The following is a 26,326-nucleotide window of genomic DNA, read 5'->3' on the forward strand; positions in this document are numbered from 1 at the left end:
ATCCTATAAATAAGTACCTGTCAGATTTGTCTACTATCCTTGGTCAAGTTACCAACTGTCTCGGAACAAAGGAAACTATTGCTACGCGTAACTGCATAGTTTCTAAACATGGTTATCCAATTGTAAACATCTAAGATAACTTTACTGAATACAATTTATTATAATTATTACTATTACTTAAAACATCCCATGGCAATTATTATTATATTATTATTATTGTTACTTAAAACATCCCGTGGCAAAGAACAAATTCAGTGAGGTGGGGTGCGCGGTGTGTCTGCGCGTGACTGTGTGCGCCTGCGGAGAGACCGAGAGAGCTGGCCCGACTGACTCCACTCACTGACTCACTAGTGTTAAAGGGTGAGGAGGAAGTGCATGTTGTAAATCGGTCCGTGGCAGTTCTCCCTAATATTTTGCTATATAATATTAGTTTTCGGTCCTCGTGGAAGGTGTCTTGTGTACTAACAGAGTTAACTGGTGTTGGGCGATGCTAAGATTGTAATATTTGCTTTATAACGGCCTCAGAAGTTCAGTGAAGTGTGTACGCTAACGATTAAGGAACATCCGTCTTCTGTTTTGATTTAACCTGCGACCATCGTATGTGATTATTTTTTTTTTATTTCTTATATTTAGTTAGTGTACGGAACATGTGGGTAAAAGGTATTGTGTGTGGCCGCTGTTAGGTGGTGGTCTGCTGTCATGGTGTCGAGACTGTTTGGCGGCCACGGCAAGTTTAGGTGGGTGCGGCTTGGGAGAGAACACCTGTGTTAGGAACAATATGCACACAAGAGACAAGGGGTGAAGTTCACATGGGTTAGGAGTGGTTGGCAGAGTACCAGGATCGTAAACGAACATGATTTTTTTGTGATAGTTATGCCAAGTGGTTAGCTTAGTGAAGGCGTTAGTGCCCACTCATACGTGGTAGGATTACTCATATAAATGTTACATTGTGTGGTGACGGGGTATAAAGTCAGGACCGGACGTGGTGCTCGCCCCAGCTACAGTGTCCCATCTCCCATGAGCAGCCCATGAGTGAGGCGGCTGGGAAGGAGTACAATAACAGTGAGCCATCAACTCAGTCACCTGCAGACGCCATGGAGCCTGGCTGGCCACTCTCCCCACGAGCAGTCTTCGCCACCCTTATTGTCTTTTTGGCCCTGGTCTTCCATCCAAGTAAGTTCTGCTTATACATATTACTAGTCATACTCCCAGACCACCCGGTATACGCTGCCCCACCCTCTCTCCATCCTGTCATTGTAAACTTCCTCCATCCCATTTTCACCCTGCCTTTGTATACTGCTTCTCTCTACCACACCAATACTTGCAAGATCATTCAAGATGTAGAGGAAAAGTCTCTCTCTCACGTAACCCCAAGCTCCTATATGCACCTTCGTACCTACCTGCTCATGTTTACACTCGCACACCTACGCGTCTCAACACATACTACATGACCACTCATGCACACTCACCCTGGCACTCCCGCACTCATCTGGGATACGACTGAAAAGTTTAAGCTATCACATCAGTTGGGAATAGTTTTCTGTTATGTCTAGTGGTGGTCGTTCTGGCTGGGTTTTGCATTATTACTAACAGCCCAAGATAAAAATTTAAATGGTGCCACGAAGAGACTTCTGGCTCTCACTTGGCTCACCCATGCCAATATTGTTCTTATTATCCACTGTATCTGTATTTTTCTGGCAAAATAAATTGTTCGTGTCAATTAATTTTCCACTATTTAGGAGACAGATGTTTCACAAAGATATGGATTGAATAAGTTACTTTAGTTGCCTGAGGCCCAGTATAAAATTCTGTCAATTTCGAATACATTTGGGGACCTTAAAACAAACTGCACCTTAGATATTGTTCTCCAGTAGGATTGAAATATTCTTCTCCTCTTTCATGAACTTGACCATTCAAGATGTAAATGGTAATGTATATACTGATACATTTCAAAATCATAGTGTAATCACAATTAGGCCCTTGTCCTGTTTAATTCGCGCGTAATATACTGCACTGACAGACTTACACACACACACACACACACACACACACACACACCAGAGACAGAGGTGTGGTAACGTTTTTGTGTATCCATATACAAACGCATAAACACAGTGGAGGTAACGTACAAATAAATAGGCATAAACCTTAGCCTAAATAAAAAAAATATATAATATGAGCACTCCAGGAGTGACTCACTTTCTTGCTACCTCCACCTGTCTCGCTCTCCACCGCTCCCTCCTTCCCTCCCTCCTCCTCCCCTTCCTACCACTTCAAGCCCCACACATCCTCTTCTACTCCCCGCCCCTGTGTTGCATTATACAGGAGCCTCTTTGCATCAGATGAGATTGTCCTTATGTTGTTTTAAGTACGGCAGTTAAATACTTTCAAACGTGACCTGTTTGTGTGTGCAAAGTTGTCTGAGGAGGTAGACAGGTCGCCGAGGCGGTCAGTATATAAACACTTCTATCTGGCCACACCCCATATAATACGGTGAATAACGACAATTCGGTAGCTGCTATTCACGCAAGGGGTTCAGACTTGTTATCAAGTTGGGAGCCATTACCGCGCACTAAATTTGGTTTTAAAGTTATGTACTGTACATAAGCACTAACACTTTCCTTAAGATAAGAGAGCGGAGTTGAAAATTCCTTAAGATCCGTCAACCTGATATAGTGGGAATAGGATTTGTGGAAGTGTTGTATAAAATAGTCTGATTGATCCGGATGAGTGAGAGTTTAATATCGATGGCCATGACTCATTACCATCCTCCGAGGCAACATGTAAAGGGTGTGGTTATTCTAGAAAGAACCTTCGAGTCTGTCAGGTGAGTGTGCAGGGGGGGATGTTTTGAAGATTTAAAGTGAAGGGAAGAGATACACTAATTGTAGATTGCATCTACAGACCACCAAATTGTAATTTGTTGAACTAATGGGAATTTCAGATCCTTGTTATGGGGGACCTCAATTATGGTGTTATCGACTGGAGCAATAAAATTAGTATACTGAACGACCTTAATAACTACCATTCTTTGTAGAAACTCTTGAGACAATTTTCTGTTCCGACATATTAAAGATTCGACTCGCCAAAACCACTGGTTCTCATCATAACCAACAAGGAGGGTATGGTGGCCATCTCGGAACGTAGCCCCCCCCCCCCTTAAGATTTAATTATTGCAATGGGGACTACAACAGAGTGAGGGAAAAGGCAAGAAATAGTGTCACGGTGACTGGCTTACATGAAAAACATTATGGATGTGGATTCAACTTGGAAAATCATAAAGGAGCAATTGAAATATTGGACGGAGTAATGTATATCCAAGACAAACCCGTTAGTTCAAAACTGACCAGGAAACATTTATACATGAACCTAACCGAACAGGGGGGCTCCACAGACGTTCGCTGTTCTGGGTGTGTACCGTCATGTATGAATATACATAATAAAATGTTAAATATCTCGCTTATGCATAATTAACGCCAGAAATGCCATTGAAGAAAAGTGTCTTAGAGTTGTCCAAATTACCGATTGCAACTAAAAAATTCCCGAGATTCGTATAGTAGCAACAAGTGAAATAATACCTTGTACAGTATACAGGTATACAGTTAAGCATGAATCTAGGGTCCTTTGTTTAGGCTACAAAATTTCGACTGGTTGTACTTTACCGATTCTTAACACTTGGATTTTAAGAAACGACATAAAATTGGCAAGATAAAGGTAAAGTTAGCCTCGAGGGTACGGTGGCCAAGCTGGAAAACCCAGCCCCGGTTGGCACCAATCACCACGTAACGTTGTCTTTCAGGTTTAACTGTTTCTTGGTTCATAAAAAAACCAGGCCAAGGTTAAAATATTACAAGGGTGATTACAAGGGGATGAGGGAGGAGATGAGGGGTATCCACTGGCTTGACTCACTAATATATAAAAATGCAGACACTACGCTGAATATTATAGCCAGTAAAGTGAACCATTTGACCGATAAATATTTACCCAAGACCAAACCCAGTGCCTCCAGGAACACAAGGAGACCGCTACACATGAACCATGTGGTGGTCGACAAAGTTAAGAAGAAAACTTAGAATTTCGAGATGTGGGTCAGGAAAAATGATGAGCAAGACAGGAGGGTGTATGCTAGATCAAGGAACTAAGCAAAGTCAGAGTGTAGAAGGGCTGAAAAAGAGTTCCAAAGGCGGATTGCGAGCGAGGTCAAATCAAAGCCCAAGGCGTTTTACTGCGACGCAACGCCAAAATTAAAAACGCCATTAGGTGCATTGGACCTGAGGCTTAAAGATGGTAGTTATGCAGATTCTGACCAGGACAAAGTGGAGGTGTTGAACATTTTTTCCCCTCGGTGTTCACAAGAGAGGATGCGAACAATCTTCCTATGTTTGAGGACAGGGTTTGTCACAGCACTGACCCACATTGTGTTCTCAGAAGAGAGTATAAGAAATAAACTGTCAATGCTAAAGGTTCATAAGAGTCCCGGCCCTGACATGGTGCATCCCAGAGTGCTGAGTTGTGCAACGAGCTTGCTGAGCCCCTGAAGATCCTGTTCTGTAAATTTCTGGATGAGCAAAAAGGTCCCTGATGATTGGAAAAGGGCATATGTGAGTCCTATCTTCAAGAAGGGCGATCGTTACTCCACGAATAATTATAGAACAGTGAGCATGATCAACATAGTATGTAAAGTGCTTGAGAGTATTATAAGAGATGCCATGATGGAACATCTACTACGAAACAATCTTGTAAATGATTGCTTAACACAATTAAGGTACTGGATGTTTGGACCTAAATTCTTGAACAGGGTGGCATTATCGACAATATACTTGGATGTATTCCTCACGAATTCTCTTGGCGTCATTGATAGCATTCCTGCCTCTATCACGGCAGACACTGAGCAACTGACCCAATCGCCCCGCTACATTCACAGACGATTCATGCTCATTATTAACATAACAGGTGCTACCTGGTACTGTACTCTGGTGGACGTACTTTATCCAAGAGTGTGTTGTACATTTCAGGTGTCATGCGAATGTATCGTTGCATTTCCTGTGTGTCCTCACGCTGCATTTCAGCAAAGATTTGGTTATAAGTACCACACGATTTGTTCCTTAACCAATTTTTCACCCACACAGTCCGTTTTCTTGTTTTTTTCTTCAGTACCAACCAGCGGCCAAAACACACAACAGTGCGGCCGTCCGTCGCCGACTCGTCTGTCTGGGAGCCATGAACCTCTTGCCCCGCAGTCTACCACACACTGACCGGTAACGACGGTGTGGCAGTTCCGTGTAAACAGTCCATTAAGCAGTGGTCAGTACCCTGCTCCGACCCCGTGCTTTTCCACTGATCCGAAGCGTGCTCGACCCCCATACGTGGTAACTGATCGTGTAAAATAGCCCCAAGAGGCTGCATCTTGGTCGTAACAACGGTAAGGAAGCCTATCATCTGTCTCAACGGAGCGAAGAAACTGCATTAATAGAGACTGAATGCGAAAAGGACCTAGGTGTGTATGTTGACAATGAACTGAAGTTCTTGGGCTATTGTGAGAAGGTGAATCAAGTAACTAAACTATTAGGTCTTATAAGTGGGTCGTTCAGATATGTAGACGGTCCGTCCCTCATAACAATTGTCAAGAGTAAGATGCTATCCCCTCCTGGAGTACTGCCGCCCAGTCTGGTCCCCGAGATATGCTAGGGACTGTCAGCTGATTGAAAATGTCTAAAGGAGGGCCACCAGACTGGTTCCTGCACTTCGGCACATCCGCTATCCAGGGAGATTAGAGCGCCTGCAATTGCCTAGCTTATACTACAGGCAGGCAAGGGGTGACCTTATTGAAGTGTGAAAACATCTCGAAGGGCACTACTCGGTCAAGTGCCCATACCTGGAGCTGGCAGACGCCCGCCCTCACAAGGGGTCACAGCTCAAGATTGAAGAAGCCGAACTCCTGGAACAATCTGCCAGAGAATGTTGTGATGGCACCGAGTGTGAGCTGTATCAAGACCAGACTTGACCAACACTGGAGCAGGTTCAGATACATTCAGGTGACAGTGCATGCCCAGTACTTGCCAACAGTGTGTAACAGAGACATGACCGATCGCCCAAGCTGCTGATGAGTCAATCAGTGGCGAAGATGGTAAAAGTAATGAACAGTCAACATTGACAGAAGTAGGTGTACGACTCACATTTCTAGATCTTTCGAAAATTGAAAGGCAGGTTTCTGTTCCCTACAGAATTGGTAGAACACTTAAAAGCACCTCCGTGTCTAGTGCAGGCTGTTCACGCCCAACCCCCGGGTACTGTACAGTCTAGATCAAAGTTCGCTCCCGTCCAAAATGAAGCAGCATCGACCCCAAACGAAATGAATCAGTCAGGGTAAGTATAACTAACCCCGGTGGTCAGGAAAAAGCCAAAATATCAACAACATATAACTGTACCCATTTTGTACTCAAATGCACTATGGTATAGGACTAAAAAAAAATATCTTGTTTAACTTTGAGATGTTTATTCTCAAATTAATTGCCGTCTTGCAAGAATTCCAGCAATGCAAGTTATATTCTGCTAAGTCAGTAAAATTTTATATGATAAAAACTTTTAAGCCTAAAACCAACTAATGGGGTTGTAGCCCCAGGCCCACTAGAAAAATAGGCCTACAAAGTTCTTTACAAAAATATAAGCCCTTTCTGTAATGGGTTTCAGACTAGCACAAAATGGCCAATCCAGTCGCCACAAGCATAAAGATTCCTGGCGGGCGAGTTGAAATATTAGAGAGCTGTTCCGGCTGGCGATAATTTTTTAGATCTTATTGCTGTTTATATTTTGCGCCGTTAATATTCGAATTTACCGCCCTAGGCAAGAGAGTATTCCCGCCTTGGTGTGCAACTTGGAGAAGACTTCTCGATCTGTGATTGGCTCGTGATGACATAAGTCTGATGCTATTGGCGGGAGCAGTGTTGCCATTTTATGTTTTTCCGCTAAATCTGCGAGGATTTGCTTTCAATCTAGCGGGAGGAAAATGGATCTAGCGTCTAGCGGGAACCCTAAACGGGATTAGATATTTGTAAAGTGCTTGTCCAGCGGGATGGCAGGGCAAATCAGAAGACTGCCGGCAATAATACGATTAGAGAATAACTGATTGCAACTATACGCATGAATTGTACCGTTTTGCTTGCCGTTTCCCTTTTCCCTCCCCATTTGGAAGTCTACCGTTCTTGAATCTTGGTTCTTCCTTTCCCCTCCGGCCTCCCCCTGCCCATACACCTCCCTCACGACTCAGTCTGCTTGCATTCCTGCTGGAAGTCGGGTTTACAATAATTTATTAGTGAAAGATTGACATTAATTTGAACAATTATTGCTTAACACAGCAAAATGCCCAAGTCTCGATATTCACAGAAGTTCCGAAGGGAGTGGCTACATGATCTAGAGACTAACGCTAAAAAAATGTTTCGCTGATACTAAGATTACACCTCTGACACAAATTCCAAGATCAAAATGTAGTGGTGTAATTAAAAATATCATATGCTGTACCTTCATTTCATGTCTGACATAACCAGTGCTATTAGAGACAAACTGCACAGTTTACTAGGAGATGAGTCAAGAGATATTAGTGTTAACAAGTATTTTGGAATAGCAGTGATTTACTATGACGAAGTGAAGCAGAAAATAATTTATAATTGGCTGGTTAGCAGTCTGTAATGATATGTGTATGTAACTTATTTTAATAGTGTATGAAAATTATTATTTTTTCATTATAAAAATTTTCAATTGGGTTATGTATACAGTATAAGGTTATTTGGGGTTCTCTCTTTCGAATACATTGATCTCGTAATAATTCAAAACGATTTTGTTTTTGTTTTTTGGAGTAACAGTTCAAAAGAAAATAAATCGAGCTGGTTTGGACCTCAACCTAGCGGCTTGGGGGGACTAGTCTAGCCAAATCTTAGATTTTCATTTGGCAACACTGCGCGGGAGACGGGAATACGGGATCCCGTCGAGTTGTTTACTGTCTTTCAACTAAGATAAAGTGTCTGATTTTCGCGTGATAAAATACTTATAAGATAGAAGTTTATAACTGATGGCACCTACTAATGATAGTGTATATGTATTTAATAGATTGTAATCGATATGTAAACTAAAAATCAATTATTGCCCTATTTATATACATGTAAATAAGCTAGTGTTATGATCGGTGATAATATTGTCACTGTGGGTGACTGCACGTGTTTACAGTGCTTCGTAACAAGCTATAAAATATACATACAAGCATATATTCATACATACATACATACATACATACATATATATATATATATATATATATATATATATATATATATATATATATATATAAATTCATGCATACATACATATTAGCCTATATGCTCTATCTTATATAAATAGCCGGAGATGCAGGGCGGGCACCCAGGGGGTTTCCTGGTTGCCCAGAACCGCCCCCCCCCCCCTCCCCCCGGGCTATCATCAAGACTATTGTCGGTAAATTTTTACTTAAGCATCGGTTTTTGTTTGGATATTAAAAATATGGGTAAATTTTTACTTTAAGACACGAGTCCCTAGGGGTTGATCAAAATGTTTTTCTAGTGTATTTTGGCGTGTTTTAAACAAATCTGACCTTCTTTTTACCATAAATTGCTATTCCCCTCTTCCCCCCCCCCCCTCAACAATAATGGGGAGAGCCTGGGAAATGGGGTTTTTGGGGTGGGGGAGAAAACGAATCATCTAACCTAACCCCTAGTCGGGGACTCCGCCTCCGTTACCATTGTGGATCTACATGAGAGAAGAGATCGTGTACAGGACATGTGTAAGCCTCTCGGTGGAGAGGTATGGGTGAAAAAATTGCCTTATTATTTGACGAGTGTAATTTTGATGTCAAATTATATAGAATATTTTTCTATAGTGTTTAATATTTTATATTATCAGTGATAAAACATACACCAGCCAGTCTCCCTCGCCTCTCCTCTCCCTCCCTCCCTCCCTCCCTCCCTCCTCTTTGCTTCCCACCTCCCTCCTTCCCTGCCTCCTCTCTCCCTCTAACTCAGTGTCTCGCACAAGGCTTTAAACTCTTAGATGTTGTTTGTGTGGTGTTGGGGGTATTAATTTATGAATAATTGACCTAAGGTTAAAAATTGCTTTGAATTCATTTAAGGTGGATGTAGGGGAGATGATTAGTGGGTCTCATGTTTTTTACCTGACCTGTTGTTGTGTCACCCTTTTTTTTATAAGCTCTTCTTTCGTTTGCAGTGGAGGTGGTGTGTGGATCAGGGTTGCCCGTTTTCACGGCCAAATTTCTCTACTTTGGCCGTAAAAATAACTTCGCCTGTCCGTGGAAGAATGGATGGTCACGGCCAAACTATTTGGCCGAATTTTTTAAAACACGTATTAATTCCTCATCTAGTGGATTTTGAAGACAAGTTTAGCAGATTTTCAAATTTCGCAAAAACAACACTGGCTCAGTGACCTCACCTTTTCATGACCTCACCTAATCAGCGTCCTCACCTCATCACATGATTATATGACCTACTGAGCTGACTGACCTTAGTTGTTAGTTCTCCTATTTGAGCTGTTCAGGCTGAACTTGTCCAGTTATACGGGTTAAGCTTCAGAACTTACAAAGCCATCCGAGTTACTTTCTGAAATTCTGAGAGCTAGTTTTCAAAATGTCCACTAGCAAATGGAAAGGGTCCTACGACAGTGATAGAAAATATAATAAATCATGGGAAGAAAAAAACGTCTGGGTTAGTAGAGCCCGTGATGGAAGTGCAAATGCTTATTGCAAAGTTTATAGAACACACAGCTCCCAAAGCATCTCATTTGGCAGATCACAAAAAATCGAAAGGGCACTTAAGCAGAGTAGCTGCATCGTCCATGTGTATGGCGCTGCCTGTGATGATTGACCGAAGGAAACGGGACAATGAAAACAAAAAAGTGTCGAGTTAGAGTTCGATGTGGCTATATCCTGTCACTGTTCAACAGCAAGTGAAGACCATCTTGGGGAAATGATGAAAAAGAATGGTAAAGGAAGTGAACTAGAGAATCTGCAGCTCCATCGTACAAAGTGCTTTAAGTTGCTCTCCAAAGTAATCACTCCCGCATTGTTTGAGGAATTAAAAGAGGATGCAAAGGGCAAGAAGTACTCTGTGCTTGTTGATGAAGCAACAGATGTGGCCACAGACAAGCATATTTGTGTCATTGTGAGGTATTATAGTGATTCAAGATAGAGAATTGTCACTGAATTTGGTGTCCTTGTCTCCATTGTTGGGGCTACGGGTCATGAAATGTTCTTGACACTGAGCAACACCCTGGGGAAGGTGGGATTAAAGTGGTCGACTGTGTCGGGTTTAGCAGTGATTGGTGCATCTTCGTTGATTGGTGAACATAACTCAGTGTGGTTGAGAGTGAACAGTCACCAAACTGTCAGCTCAACAGATGTGTGTGCCACTTACTTGCACTCTGCATTGAAAAGTCTTTAGACAAGCTGCCAACTAATCTTGGATACCTCTTGCAGGAAGTTCCTAAGTTGTTCAGTAAGAGCGTCATCCGTAGAGAGGCATTAAAGGAACTATTTAGGCAGTGGTTCCCAACCTTTTTGTACTCGTGACCCCCTTCTCAAAACCCCGAAACACACACGACTCCCCTGCCATCAGCCATTTCAGTTTTACAAAATTTTCTGAGAAGGAAAGGGGAAGAAAGAGAAAACAATCATTAAGTCATCAATGTTGTGCCTTCTCCACCGGCACAACATTATGTTGTGTGAGCTAGGTTACTGGTGTATCAGCAAAATGAAAGTTTTGGTAATGTTCCTACTGATGTACTAAGTTCTTCTCCCAAGGCTACCAAGTTCTCCCAAGGTTTCACGACCCCCCAGCCAACCCTCCGCAACCCCCTGGGGGGGTCGCGACCCACAGGTTGGGAACCCCTGATTTAGGGTAATGGATGCTAAGGAAGAACAAAAAGGCACTCCTCTTCCCTTTCAGAGACACACTTGTACGCGATGGCTAGTTCGAGGAAAAGTCATCTACAATATCCTCTTAAACTGGGAGGAACTGAAAGCCTACTTTGCTGTTGCAGTTCCAAGGGCAGATACTTCCTATCACTACAAAGCAAGAGAAATACTGGGTATGCTGGAGGATCCAGTCAATCTGTTGTACTTTCACTGTGTCACCAATCGTTACAGAATTTGAAATAGTTTATTCTCTTTTTCAAACAACAGATGCTGATCCTGAAGAACTGGTAAGTGAGTTGGTCCTGCACCACAAGAGTTTGCAAGATAGAATCCTTGACAGGAATGGAAAGCCACTGCCACTAAACATGGTCGACTATGGTGCCAAATTCATGCACGAGTTGTACACCTTCATAAACCAACAGAATCAATCTGCTGAAGCAGTAGGCAAGGTAGATGAAGTAAAAAAACGATGTGCTGGTCTTTTAATCAAGGCCTTGAAACTAGTAGAAAGAAGGCTTCCAGCATCGACGGGGATCTTCAAAGGCTTGAGTGTATTTGCTCCATGCAAGTTATTGAGCCAGACTGAACAAGTGCCATTCAAAGACCTTCCACTGCCTCACCTTCCAAATGAAAAAGAAGATACCATTGAGCAGCAGTACAGAAAAATACTGCATTTGTCTTGGGCGGAGAAGTCCGTTTTTTATGGCAAAATTCCCACAGATTCTCTCTCTTTCTGGTCTGGGGTGTTGCAATACAAGAATTCAACAGGCAAACGGCCCTTTGAAGAATTAGGGACCTATGCTATGGCTTACCTCAAAACACCAACGAGCAATGCTGTTCTTGAAACAATATTTTCCACGGTAACCAACGTCAAAACTAATTCACGAAATCGACTCGGTTCTGAAATGTTGGACGCAATTATTAGAGTTCGTTCACACTTCCAGTTCCAAGGAAAATGTTGTAGAGATTTCAAAGTAACACCACACATGATGGAGCTATTCAAATCTGCAAACATGTATGAGGAGGAAGAACCAGGGGATGATGACAGACTAGATGTTCTTGCTTATGTCAACCAGTGTTGTCAAGTTCCTCCACCATTATCATGCTCCACCACCATTTCAGATTAAGGTAAATCTTCACTAGATTATAGATATTATGTTTATGTAATTATTGGGCTCTCAATTCTAAGTGAAAATTTGTCTTATTATGACATTTTAAGTGGATATTGTAAGGGAGAATGTTTTATTTTGTGTGGATTGCTAAAATAGCCTTATGCTTCTCATCCAAAAAGATTTGGCTGAATTTGAGCCAAAAATGAAAAGTGGTTTGGCCAATTTGGTTGTGAGATGGCGCAAGTGTTGGCCATGAAGCTTGTCGCTCATCTGGCAACCCTGGTGTGGATTAGTGGATCCCATGTTGACCTGACCTGATGTTATGTAAGGTCACTCATTGTATATAAGCCTCTCTCGGTCCCTGTAAATTCAGTTGCCTCTGAAGATGTCTTGAATAAAGACAAAAGGTAAGGTGCTCCAGTGCAGTTAGTTGATCAAGAGGTAGCAGTGAACAACACGAGCGGTGGCAGCGGGACACAGACTGAGCGGATGTAAACAAATCTGATGTGGCGCGTTTGGTGCAGAATTAAATGAAATCATGCTCGATTTAATGGAAAGGGGTGGCTCGAATTAGTTCGTTAAATCGAGAAAATAATGATAAATAAATTTAGGCGCACAAATAAAGCTTCATTGATAAATGACTTTTTCATGAAACTTGAACATATCGTAAGCCACTGTAGTACCTGTAAAATGGTTGCCCCTTGTATAACGAGGATGGCCAGCCCAAGGGCCACCTAGACGTGAATTTGTTTAAGGTGTCGAAGCTGTCGCCAACACAACAACCACACTCCGAGTTAATGAGTTGCATGTCCCAGTGTTAAGGAATAGTCCGAGAAGACCGGACAACTCGCCAACTGCACTGGCTAACCATTACCCCGGAACACGATCCGCAAATCGATTACATCCTGGTACCCAATTACTGCTGGGTAGACAGAGGCAAATGGCGTAAAGAAACTTGCCCATAGTTTCACCCTGCCCGGGGATCGAACCCGGGTCCACTCGCTTGTGAGGCGAGCATGCTGGCCATTACACCGCAGGTCGCCACAACCACTGTGTTTACTAGTCACTGGAGTAAACACCTCAACAAAACCATGAACATTGCTGCTATGGGCATTGTGATATGGTAACAGTCAAGTCTTGGCGCCATGGTAATTGTGATCTTTCTATAGATGTTGTCTAGATATTTTGTATTTGATATGAAATCTTATCTTTGGCATTGATCAGAAAAATTAGGTCAAGGCCATAAATAAGTGTGATAAATCAATGAAAAACAGTACAGTCCCACCAACTTCTATCATTCTTAGTGCCTACAACCACAAACTTCATGATACTGTATTAACAGGATGGTCATAATGATAAGAGTAATTTTTTCCACAGATCTGGTGAACTTACTAGTGAGCAGCGAAGATGCCTCCTCCACACTCCAACATGTAAAGAACTTTTACCTGTGGACTAGGTGAGGCTGTGTGGGTCACAGGTGGGCAATAGAATAAATGGTAATCGAGATGCAACACTGACTCCCGTAATGACCTCTCACTTGGTTAGCGTAAGGCTGTGTATATATATATATATATATATATATATATATATATATATATATATATATATATATATATATATATATATATATATATATAGTATATATATATACAGTATATATATATATATATACAGTATATATAATTTTTTTTTTTTTTTTTTTTTACAAAGTAGGTGTCTGTAAATAATGTAAAATGAAGACATTCATAGTGTGTCCATGAGCCAAAAAGTCTAATCTTGCCAACTTTGAACCCTTAAATTTAAAGCTGTTCTTAAATTCATGTCTTGTATTTAGGGAGAGAGGCAGTTAACTTGTTATAAGGGGATAAAACAGAAGAGTATTTGTAGAATGAAATCAAAAGTTTCATTAAGGGGAAAACAATATCAAAGTGTCATTAGAAAGTCGAGTCCTGCAGTACAGTATAACTCATAATTTTGAATTATTGGTGTAGTACTACTGTAATTATTATGCTTATAAAGACCTTAGTTGTTAAATTGCTCCACCCCCAGCTTAATTTAACTGAAGGTTAACCACAAAGATTGGTGGAAAAAAAGTTGTAGTGAAAACACCAAAAACAAAGGTTGAGCAAAAAAGCAAAGGCTGAAGGGAGAACCCCCACAAAAGACAAAGTTTGAAGGGGAAAAACATTATTAATAGAGGGTAAAATGAGATCAAAGTGTCAGTAAGGTATCAAAGTGTGATTGGGTATAAAACAAAATCAATATCTGGAGGGGTAAATCTTTTTCCAAGTTTTACCAATGAATTTCTAGGATAAGAGACTTGGTATGATGGATTCTCTTGGTAACACTCATAATGACAGTACAGTAAAAGTCCAAAAATCTGGATGCCAGAAATCCGGACCACCCGAGAATCCGGACTTTTCGAAAATATATATATATTTTTTTTTAGCGGGCTTTTGTGTGTGTGTGCGCATGTGTGAGTGCCACAGCTGCACAGTGACAACAAGCGACCATGTGGTCGCCACTTTAAAACGAGCAATCAAACTGTGACAACATACCGTATATACTCGTCTATAACCCTCCCCCTCGTTTATCGGTCGACCCTGATTTTTTGACCAAGAAATCGTTAATTTATGATATTCCTCATTTATAGTTCGACCCACGTTTTTTAGGGTAATGGAACAACAAAACCTTCAGTAAAAATGCTCTAGGTCCTATAAACTGAGGCTCGCCATGCCTGAAACACGAGTGCTGAAGGCAAATTGTTTACCATTTATTATTACGACACTTTACACTGAAACGCGGGTAGTTTCAACAAAAATATTGTATATTTCCATTCAAGTATTTATTCAAGTCAATTGGGAGGGAATATTATTGTAATACAACAGTTTTTTAACTGAAAACCATTTGAAAAGCGATTATGGTAACATCTTTTGAACGAAAGAAAGCAAAAGTCATTGTTTTCGTCATGATTTTATCCCACTTTCCACTGTAATACGTACGTCATTTCAGCAAAAATATTACATTTCCGTGAATGCGTTATATCAAGCACACTATGAATAGAATACCATTGTAATACTGTATAACAACATTTTGAGTCCTACTCTTTCCATTTACAGAGTACTGTACAAGCCCATAATAATGGCTCCTAAAGTAGATAAACTTCGTTGAGTGAAGAGAAAGAAGAACACGTTGAAATTGAGTGACAAACTTGAAATAATTAAGAAACTAGAACGTGGTGTGAGCAATACTGTTCTAATGGAAACATACGACATTGGAAAGTCTACAATTTATGATATAAAAAAGGCAAAGAATAACATTCTAAAATTCACAGCTTTTTCATTAAAACTGCTCACTTTGATAAATGAAGCATGCTATATTTGCTAATGAATAAACTATCAAAATGTACCTGTTCATCTCTTTATTCCTCCTTAAATTTGAATTTTAAAAGTACTGCCTGAGAATCCGGAAAATCCGAAAATTCGGACCGACCCAATCCCCAAGCAGTCCGGATTTTTGGACTTCTACTGTACCACTATTTATTTATTTATTCATTAATTTGTATTTCTTCATTATTTCATCATTTATCAGCTTACTATCTGTTTGGACACTCAGTCAGTTCTTTGTTATTTTCTTATGACCATTATTACCAATATTAGTACGGGAAAAAAACGGAGTACCCAGAGAAAAACCCGGTGATGTTTTGTAGGGTCACGCTGGATAACACCCTTCTCACATATGTACCGAGTAAGGGATTAAACCCAGGACACAATACTGTACAGGTAATGAGAGAAATGCATATTACCGCTGTACCACCAATACCAGTTGCAGTTTGGAGTGGCAATAGGTTGTTGAAACTTCTATATAAATGAACCTGGAATTTCTTTTGAATTTTCCACCTCATAATGAATATGAGGTAAGAGAACCTGCATTGTTTCACATAATATTGTTGACACTAAAAGTTAAGCTATAGTTTACAGTACTGTATTGATTTTATGAACCAAACCTTCCTGTGATTAATTGCTGCTGACATTTTGCAGCAAACATACCCATTCTGTGGGACACCTTAGTGTACTGTATGTACTGTAGTATTATTAATTGCAAGATAACATGATGAACTGAGGGGAGTTGTGTTGTTAATTTTCAACTTGTAATTTTGGCTAGACAAACAAAACTTTCTTTATTTTATTATTATTTTTTTTTTTTTACTCTCTTACATGCACAGAGTAACTATTGGTTACCATCAGCGAGGTTCATATATACAGAAGTGGTAGACATATCACATGTGTTATCGAATTACCACGAGCTTTCCCACCAGTCTCCGGTAATTTCCCGACTATCGGTATCAGTGTACAGACAAACAACAGGCAGGTAGACTTCCACCAGGTCACAGAAACACACTTGGGAACTGTAGTTTTCTTTACTAGTCACTAAATCTTCACAAAAACTGTTCACAGGGTGTCTTTACCACTGGACTACAACTCACTTTGAATACTATACTGTAGTCAGCACACTACCAGTGTGAAATACCTCGGTCTTTTCACTTTATATCACTCGCAACAATTCCACAATACTCGAACAACAATTATCTTTAGCCGTCACTAGGTTTGTACTTCACACACTAAGCAGAAATGGGCGACTAATTCCCTAGCAACTAGCTGGTGTTCATATACTTCTGCTCGGCTGCCTAGAGCATTCTAGTGTCATCCAGGCATTCCAGGTTGGAACGAGATAGGCCCAGAAAGCTCTAGAATGATCTAGGCAACACATTCTATAAAATTCTAACATAGGTAATACATCAGTATATACAAGAAATCTCCCAAAACTTGCCAAAATAACTACTGCTTGAAATAGAAAATAATCAGAACACCTAGTTCACAAAACTTATAATACTAAATTATGCCTCGGCATAACAGTATGGTCAAAAACATAAAAGGAATAAACAATTTTTACTGCCCATCGTTACATTAAGTATGTTCAACCATTATACTGTATGATAATTTTCTACTCTTCACCACCTCTAGGCATCATCGAGAGGAGCTACAGGAGCTAAAAGTAGAGTCACAAGCATCCCTGACTGCCACCCATTTCCTCCCACGCCGCACCTATGTTATCATCCATGGGTTCCTTGGATCTGGCACCGATGCCTGGATAATTGCAATGAAGGATGGTTAGTGGCATTCTTCTTGTATAGTATATGGTGCTTAGGCCTTGCTGTATCAATGAAACTTTATTAACATCACTGTAAACCAAGGTAACACTATAAACAAAGGTAACACCTCAAACCAAAGTAACATTATAAACCAAAGTAACACTATAAACCAAGGTAACACTGCAAACCAAGGAAACACTATAAACCAAGGTAGCACTGCAAACCAAAGTAACACTATAAACCAATGTAACACTAAACCAAGGTAACACTGTAAACCAAAGTAACACTATAAACCAAGGTAACACTGCAAACCAAGGTAACACTATAAACCAAGGTAACACTATAAACCAAAGTAACACTATAAATGAAGGTAACACTATAAACCAAAGTAACACTATACACCAAGGTAACACTATAAACCAAAGTAACACTATAAGCCAAAGTAACACTGGAAACCAAAGTAACACTATAAACCAAGGTAACACTGCAAACCAAAGTAACACTATAAACCAAGGTAACACTGTAAACCAAAACCAAAGTAACACTATAAACCAAGGTAACACTGCAAACCAAGGTAACACTATAAACCAAAGTAACACTATAAACCAAGGTAACACTGCAAACCAAGGTAACACTATAAACCAAGGTAACACTATAAACCAAAGTAACACTATAAATGAAGGTAACACTATAAACCAAAGTAACACTATACACCAAGGTAACACTATAAACCAAAGTAACACTATAAGCCAAAGTAACACTGGAAACCAAAGTAACACTATAAACCAAGGTAACACTGCAAACCAAAGTAACACTATAAACCAAGGTAACACTATAAACCAAAGTAACACTATAAATGAAGGTAACACTATAAACCAAAGTAACACTATAAACCAAGGTAACACTGCAAACCAAGGTAACACTATAAACCAAGGTAACACTGCAAACCAAGGTAACACTATAAACCAAAGTAACACTATAAATGAAGGTAACACTATAAACCAAAGTAACACTATACACCAAGGTAACACTATAAACCAAAGTAACACTATAAGCCAAAGTAACACTGGAAACCAAAGTAACACTATAAACCAAGGTAACACTGCAAACCAAAGTAACACTATAAACCAAGGTAACACTGTAAACCAAAACCAAAGTAACACTATAAACCAAGGTAACACTGCAAACCAAGGTAACACTATAAACCAAGGTAACACTGCAAACCAAAGTAACACTATAAACCAAGGTAACACTCAAACCAAAGTAACACTATAAACCAAAGTAACACTATAAACCAAGGTAACACTATAAACCAAGGTAACACTATAAACCAAAGTAACACTATAAACCAATGTAATGGTGATTCACAAAAAACTGGCTCGGTTTACAGATCCGTCTTTCCCATAGTGTTTATTTCTTAATCTCGCCACTGTCATTGTTGGTGCTGCTGTAATGCTTTTCTACAAAGAATCCCCGTGCCCCTGTTTCTTCCAACAATGGTACATTTCATAATGGTAGCTATTTAGCCAGAGCTCTGAGTTGAAAAATATTTGAACTTGGTAATTAACCCAATGGGCCAGTAAAAAAATAAAGCATGCATTAGCCCTGCAACTCCTGTTACTAGCCCAAGGTCACTTAGTTAGTTGAAAAGAGTTTTATTGTCTTTTTCTTGGTGAGGGCTTTCAGGCTGGTTATCATCTGTTTCTTTGTCATTATTCATTGTTCAAGCAGGTGGGCTAATGCCAATATTACAAATAATCAAAACACTTTAAAAGAAGTCTTCTTGAAGTTTAAAACTTCTGGAGATTTGCTTGCCTGTTCAGGCAAGCTATTCTAGGCATCCATAATGCACAAGGAGATATTCTTTTGCCTTGGCTTGGTGTGTGGATGCCTTGAACAACTTAAAACTAAGACCTCTGGTATTACTGTCATGTGGTTACATATGGTGAACACACCTTCGTATGGTATATGTAGTATCTTACATGATTTAATGGGAGAATGAGAAGCTACATGCTGACTCTTACTCAGGTGGTTTATTGTTGTTGTTGTCGTACAATGTGCCTGACACATTCGTGATTACACAGGCCTAAACACATTCTAACTTTGGTAAGAAGTAACATAATATATAATCAATAAAGGCAACATATAAACATATATAACCGTATACTATTCCATCCAAAATTTTTAGTCTTTATCTTATATTAACATATCCCATGGTATGCTATTGATGATACCTTCATCATTCTCGTACAGTCTCCATAGCAAAGGTGTATTAGCCTGGGTGTGAGTTTTTCATCCTCCTCTGAACATTCCCAGTTTTTTGGGCGTCTTTTCATCTTGAGGGAGATACTGTACAGTACCATACTGCATTGGCATACATTAAATATGGGCAAACCAGAGCCTTCTGCACCATGGTCAGACCATGGCCTTCTATACCATGGTCAGACCATGGCCTTCTATACCATGGTCAGGTCAGGGTCTTATATACCATGATCAGGGCAGGGCCTTCTACACCATGGTCAGACCAGGGTCTTCTACACCATGGTCAGACCATGGCCTTCTATACCATGGTCAGGTCAGGGTCTTATATACCATGATCAGGGCAGGGCCTTCTACACCATGGTCAGACCAGGGCCTTCTGCACCATGGTCAGACCATGGCCTTCAATACCATGGTCAGGTCAGGGCCTTCTACATTACCTGAACTTTTCTGTATCAGCATGGTTGATTGATTGCTGGAGTTGCCATATCATATGGTTTACCTTGTTAACTTTCTCTCGCATGTCATCTTCAGATGTCACTTTACAGGTCACCTACTGCCAATCCCAATTCCATCTTCTCTGTCTCATTAATTTAAGTTACTTTCAGTCCCCATATATTATGTTCTGTGACTTTATTCCCTTTTCATGCTAAAATTGATTTCATTACATCAATCTGTGTTATTGTAAACGATCTATGCGAAGTTCTCAATTCTATAGTCACTAGCACATTCCCAATTTTCCTGTCCTTGGCTACCTGTTGATCATTTCCAGTGGTATGCTTAGTTTTATTACTGTATATGCCTTTTTATAACCTCAAGATCTTTTCCCCCACAAGCTTCAGAGGCTGTTCAACAAAAACATTTGATATAGGATTTATACAACAAATGTAACTAATGCTTTTGTTCACTAGTTCTTTTCCTTCCTAATAACTCTTTGGTACTTTTGTGCAGTCTTCCAAAAAAGTATCATTAGCCATGGTGTTGATGTGATTAGAGGTTTTCTGAGCAATATTACTTGACCTGTTTCTGAAAGGTTGGTAGTTCTACATCCACCACCTTAGAGCATGAATGAATATACTACCGTATATGTTTTCGAACAATACATACCTTAATATAGCTTAATGAATTTCTTGTTACATTGAAGTACAGTATCTAGTATGCCATACAAGGAAAATTCCATCCCCCAATCCTACCCCCATCTCTTACTGTTGCTGATAATGGCAAGCAGGCGCTGGAGATCATGTCAAAAGCATTTCGTCTAGCGTTTCAAATTGTAGCAACGGAAACTCTACCAATACCTTTTTGGGGACTATATATTAAGACACATTGTTTGATCTCTCTTTCAAAGTTCCTTGTATACATAATCCTAAGTTGAATTCACTCCCTAAACACTCCTATATTTTTTTAAGTATAATACAGTAGAACGTCGATACAACACGAGATACTTTCCAAGAGAAGTTGCTTTAAACTGAATTCGCACTAAATCGAAGTGTTGTTTCAATGGAATAATTTAGTTTGGTACTTGAGAGAAACACAAAATACTAAAAAGACCGAGAGTCTACCTCAGCCCATCTCCTAGAATAAACAAAACATTGTTTTTTGTAGTATTATGTTAAAACAAACACTCATAAATTAACACAGTTAAAATTATGGGATGCGAAATGGTCTGTTTACTAGCGATTTGCTGATGAGAAGATGGGGGGGGGGGTGAGGTGATATGTTTGACAGTTGATGCCAAGGTCTAGTGCTTATTTATTTATCTGTCCTTAAGAGTGACTTAAGTTTTTCTCTTATAAAATGTCACTGAACAGACATGTTCTAATTAATTTTATTACAAAAGGCTAAAAAATTTATATCGTGCAAAATATATATCACGTCCATATTCAAATTATTCGCTGTTTTGCAAGGATTCCAGCAATGCAAATTATATTCTCCTAACACTTTAGTATGTGATATTATATAAGATAACAACTGTAAGCCTATTACCACCCAACCCTGACTGGGAAGATGGGGGGGGTGACAGTGACATGTTGACAGTTGGCACCGAAGGTCTAGTGAAGTATTTATTTGTTTATTTATGTCCTTTAGATTGAGTTTTTGTTTTCTGTTTATAAAGTATCACTGAAGTGACCGGGAAGAATATAATTTACATTGCTGGAATTCTTATACAGTAAGTGATTAATTTGAATATAATCATGTTATAGTTTGCACTAGACAAAAATTTTAGTTATCATTTAGTACATTATTTTGAGTACATGTAAAGTACAGCTTTGCCCTTAGGACAGTGTAGCGTGCCCAGAGAAACATTAGGCACGAATTTTAAAATATGATGCGCCAGATTGACTCGCTCAAAATAGGAAAGATTCGCTTTAAATTAAAACATTGTTCTTAATTGTGGGTGTCGCTTTAAATCAATAATCTTAAATTGAATCGCTTTAAATCGACGTTCTACTGTAGTGGTTCTGTTTGCATAATCTACAATGACAAATAAAAATATGTAAAAGACACCTCTTCCTCTTCTGTGTATCTTAATACTGTATTATCCATCATGAATGCAGCTAAGAAAAGTCCCCCCAAATGTACTCCAATCTAAAGCATGATTACATTTATTCAAACTGGTAACATTGCTATGAATTGTGTACAGAAAGAGCATTTACTCACATTCTACTGAAGTTACAGTTTTGATGCCTCCACAGCTCTTCTGGGACGAGAGGACTGCAATGTTATCGGCGTCAATTGGTCAGCAGGTGCAATGACAATCGGATACTATGCTATACAGTCAAAGGTGCCAGGTGTCGGTGAAGACATAAGCAAGCTCCTTTTATTCCTCGAGCGAGCAGCAGGGTTATCACCTGACCTGGTGCACATCATAGGTCACTCCCTTGGAGCACATGCAGCAGGTTTTACTGGAAAGCATCTCAATGGCACTCTGTCAAGAATTACAGGTAAGTTAAAAGTGAGCAAAGAAGTCAAATGAGGTAAGTATGAATACTGTTCCAACTAGGGTCAAGATATCCTTGGTTTTCTTGAATGCCCAGGTAAACTTGTTCCACAAAGAAAAGGGGGTGGTACATTATAGTAGGGTTCATCAAGAAGGATCTTTGGGTGAAAATAAACCATTTTCCAGTAAATTTGTCACTACTCCCGGGAAATTTCCAGTATAGTACAGTATCACTGTATTATTATTATTACTACTATTGTTACGACCCCCTCCTTTCACCGCTACCCAGTTTCCTCCACTGGTTACCAGCAGCTAGGGTCGTATGCACAGAGGCGATAGATATCTCTCAATAGTTATCGAATTACCACTGGCTATCCCGCCAGTCCCCAGTAATTTTCCGACAATCGGTATCAGTGTACAGACAAACAACAGGCAGGTAGATTTCCACCAGGTCACAGAAACACACTTGTGTACTGTACTTTTATCCTCTTCACCACTGATCGGCTCGTTAGCCGCTTGGGCGATTAGTCACATCTCTGATTACTTTTCCTTTTCTTTTATCCTCTTCACTGTATCTTCTTTAATAAACATAATTCTTCACAACACTGTTAACAGGGTAATGGCTTCACAGCTGGACTTTACTCTTCGAATATACTGTAGTCAGCACACTACCAGTGTACAATTCCTTAGTCTTTTCACTTTATATTGATCACAACAATTCCACAATGCTTGCACAACAATTGTCTTCAGTTGTTCTGCTAGGCTTATTCTTTACACTATGAATGGAAGCGATTCACTAGCTCCACCAGGCAGCTCGAGCCCCGCCTGGAGAATTCTAGAATGATCTCGGCATACAATAAGAAGTAAATCACAACAAAAATGATGCACTATTCAGCATTCTAGAATATTCTTACATAATTAATACAGTAAGTCCTCGTTTAATGTTGCCCCCGACAACGTTGTTTCATTATAACGTTGCTACTCTTTAGATACCCATGATTCAGACAACGTACCGCCGACTCGGTATGACGTCGTCAGAGACTACTTTGTACGCCTCATCACCCTCTCTCACCCAGTCAGAGCCACCTTTGCCCATCATTGAGTACAATACAAAATGGTTTAGTTTATTTATCTTTTTGAATGTATAAAATATATTGAACTATTTTCGATAAAAATTCCTTTGAATTTGTGTATATGTAATGTATTTTATAAGGCAAAGGGAAGCTGGGGAATGTAACTCCCGTATTTTATCTATTTCTTATGGGAAACATTTTTCCATTAACATTGCGGTTTTCAGGAACGGAACCACGACGTTAAGCGAGGACTTACTGTGCATCAATATATACACAAAGTTTTCACTAAATTTGCCAAAATAAATGTTGTTTGGGATAGAAAATAATCAAAACACCAAGTTTACATAATTGTATTACGAAATTGTCTTGGCATAACACTACTTTATTATTATTGTTGTTGTTTCTTCTTTGAAATTAATAAAAAAAAATTAAGTTTGACAATTTGAAAATGGCTCTGTGTGTCGCTGTACAGTACTTTACACAATTACAGAAAAATACAGTACAGTACAGTACAATACTCTTACCTAACATTGTTGTAGTTTAAAAATAATAATAATTAGAATACAAACACTTATTTTGGTTCTATATTACTTTTTGTTATTAATGCTACTTGAATATATTGATCAGTGTATGTCTTTATACTTCTACTTTATTATTTGTTTTCTCCATTATAACAGGAAATGTAGTTGTTGAAAAGAAGTACAGTACAGTACACTAATTTCAACATTAATGATATTTTCATTGATGTTTTTTTTTACTTTATTACTGCAATTTCAAATGTTATCATACATTTTTCATGTCAATTTATCCAGATTACATAAAAAAAATAATATTATTTATTTATTTATTTGTATTTCTATTTATTTTTTGTCCAGTATTCCTGCAATATTTTAAATACCTGTATATACAGTACTGGATCCAGGGCATTTTGAATGAGTGAATCCTGGTGTGTGGGGATTGGGAACAACCAGGGTATTAATGAACCCAAGATGGTAACTCTGGCTGCTCAAGATTTGCTGATCTGAGCAGTCCAATGTTAAACAAACATATTTATCAGGAAACATGGCATCACTGAAGGAAATGGCTTCACTATTGAAGTTTGTTCAGAAAAATAGCCTGGTTCTTCCTACTTATGGACTTAAGATATTTCAAGGTAAAATTCATTAGATCTTTTCCTAGTTTAAGGATACAGTACTAGAACAATTAAAACATCTTGGCTCTTAGGAGAGACTGTGTGGAATATATAATGTTGTTTAAGGACAAGAAATCAATAAAAATAATTGCAGTGAGGTTATTAGTTATTAAAGAAGTGTTATATAAGCTACAATGGAGTAAGTAATGAGACAGTTGCAGAAAATAGATGGAGGCCGGAGTCACTGCCAAGACCAAATTCTGGCTTGAACGTCCTGTACACTAATACAGACACATTCTTTGATAGGAGAGAGGAGATTGAAACACTACTGAAGGTACATCAGCCTGATATAGTAGGTGTTGTAGAACTGTTGTACAAGGACAGGAGAATCGACCCAGAGGAATGTGAGTTCAGAATTGACGGATAGGACTTATTTACGAACCTTTCTCAAGAAACTTGCAAGAGGGGTGTGGCTATCTATGCTAGGCAAGACCATAGAGCCAGCCAGGCGAGGGTACAGGGAGAGGATGTTTTTGAAGAGTCCAAATGGTGTAAAATTAAACTAAAGGTAAGAGACATACTCATTATTGGGTGTATCTATAGATCCCTAAACTCTTAACTTATTCAATCAAAGGAACTGAAGAGCCTTAATTGACAGCACAACCGTTTACAACCCTAGCTACCTCCTTGTCATGGGGCACTTTAACTATGGCGACATCGACTGGAGAAATGAATCCACGCCAAATGACCATAATAATCCCACTACTCTTTTTATAGAAACTAAGACAAATTTCTATTTGAACATTTTAGAGATCATGCGCACTGCCGAGGGGAGCAAACACCCAAACCGCTGGACCTCATCATAACTAACAAAGAGGGTATGGTGGCTAAGATTGAACAAATATTAAATCCGTTAACAAAGTTAAAATATGAATATACTAAGTAGAGGTCTGCACACATTTGATAGTATTTTAATGAAAATGTTTTGTTAGGATTTATGGAAGAAAATTAAAGAACTAACCTGAGTGTTGTTACCTGAGGATTAGGTTGATCTGATGATATGGGTAACATGATTTAGTTACCTGACCCTCTACTCCACTACCCCATTTTGGATTCAGTGCTTGTCATTCACCTACTGTGTGTGGCAGAGACGACATGCAGGGGCAGATCCATGAATATCAAGGGGGGGGTGGGGGGCAGGGGGATCCAAGAAGGTGTGGTTGGAGGAACATGGTGAGCGCAGAGAGCCCACCCAGCTGGTTTTATGCCGGAACACTCCTGCCTAACACAATTACTCAAAGTAGTGGATGAAAAAACCCAAATTCTTGAACAGGGTGGTAATATCGACAATTTATACCTTGATTTTGCCAAGGCTTTTGACGGTGTACCCCATGAAAGGCTGAAAATTAAACTGGACGGGCACGGGATTCGGGGAAGTGTCCTTGCGTGGATCGGAGACTTTCTCCATGATCACAAGTAGTGTGTAGTGATTAATGGCATGAAATTGTACTAGTCACATGCAGGGTACCACAGGGCAGTGTATTGGGCCCGCTGTTGTTTGTTTGCTTCATAAATGACATGCCAGAAGCTATACACTCCTCCATACAAATGTTTGCAAATGATGAAAAGTTATTTAGGGTAATTAAGAACCAAGCATACTGCGAAGAGCTGCAGAAGGACCTCTGTGAGCTCCAAGAATGGGCTGC

The 26,326-nt window shown here is 39.6% G+C and overlaps 1 protein-coding gene across 5 annotated transcripts in view; it reads left to right on the top strand.

The window, feature by feature from the left end:
- The first annotated feature begins 289 nt into the window (after positions 1-289).
- The window catches only part of LOC121862344 (pancreatic triacylglycerol lipase-like), a 70,205-nt gene continuing 44,168 nt past the window's right edge, over positions 290-26,326 (top strand). The window contains exons 1-5 of one of the 5 annotated variants that reach the window (XM_042360568.1): positions 290-360; positions 1,026-1,173; positions 13,441-13,519; positions 17,088-17,233; positions 22,171-22,419. In XM_042360568.1, the coding sequence (XP_042216502.1) occupies positions 1,029-1,173; positions 13,441-13,519; positions 17,088-17,233; positions 22,171-22,419 (619 nt within the window). In that variant the 5' untranslated portion in view covers positions 290-360; positions 1,026-1,028. The other 4 variants (XM_042360569.1, XM_042360565.1, XM_042360566.1 and 1 more) reach the window with 4 other exon arrangements.

Source organism: Homarus americanus, unplaced genomic scaffold (assembly GCF_018991925.1).
Source record: "Homarus americanus isolate GMGI-L3 unplaced genomic scaffold, GMGI_Hamer_2.0 scaffold31037, whole genome shotgun sequence".
In the NCBI taxonomy this organism is placed as follows: Eukaryota; Metazoa; Arthropoda; class Malacostraca; order Decapoda; family Nephropidae; genus Homarus; species Homarus americanus.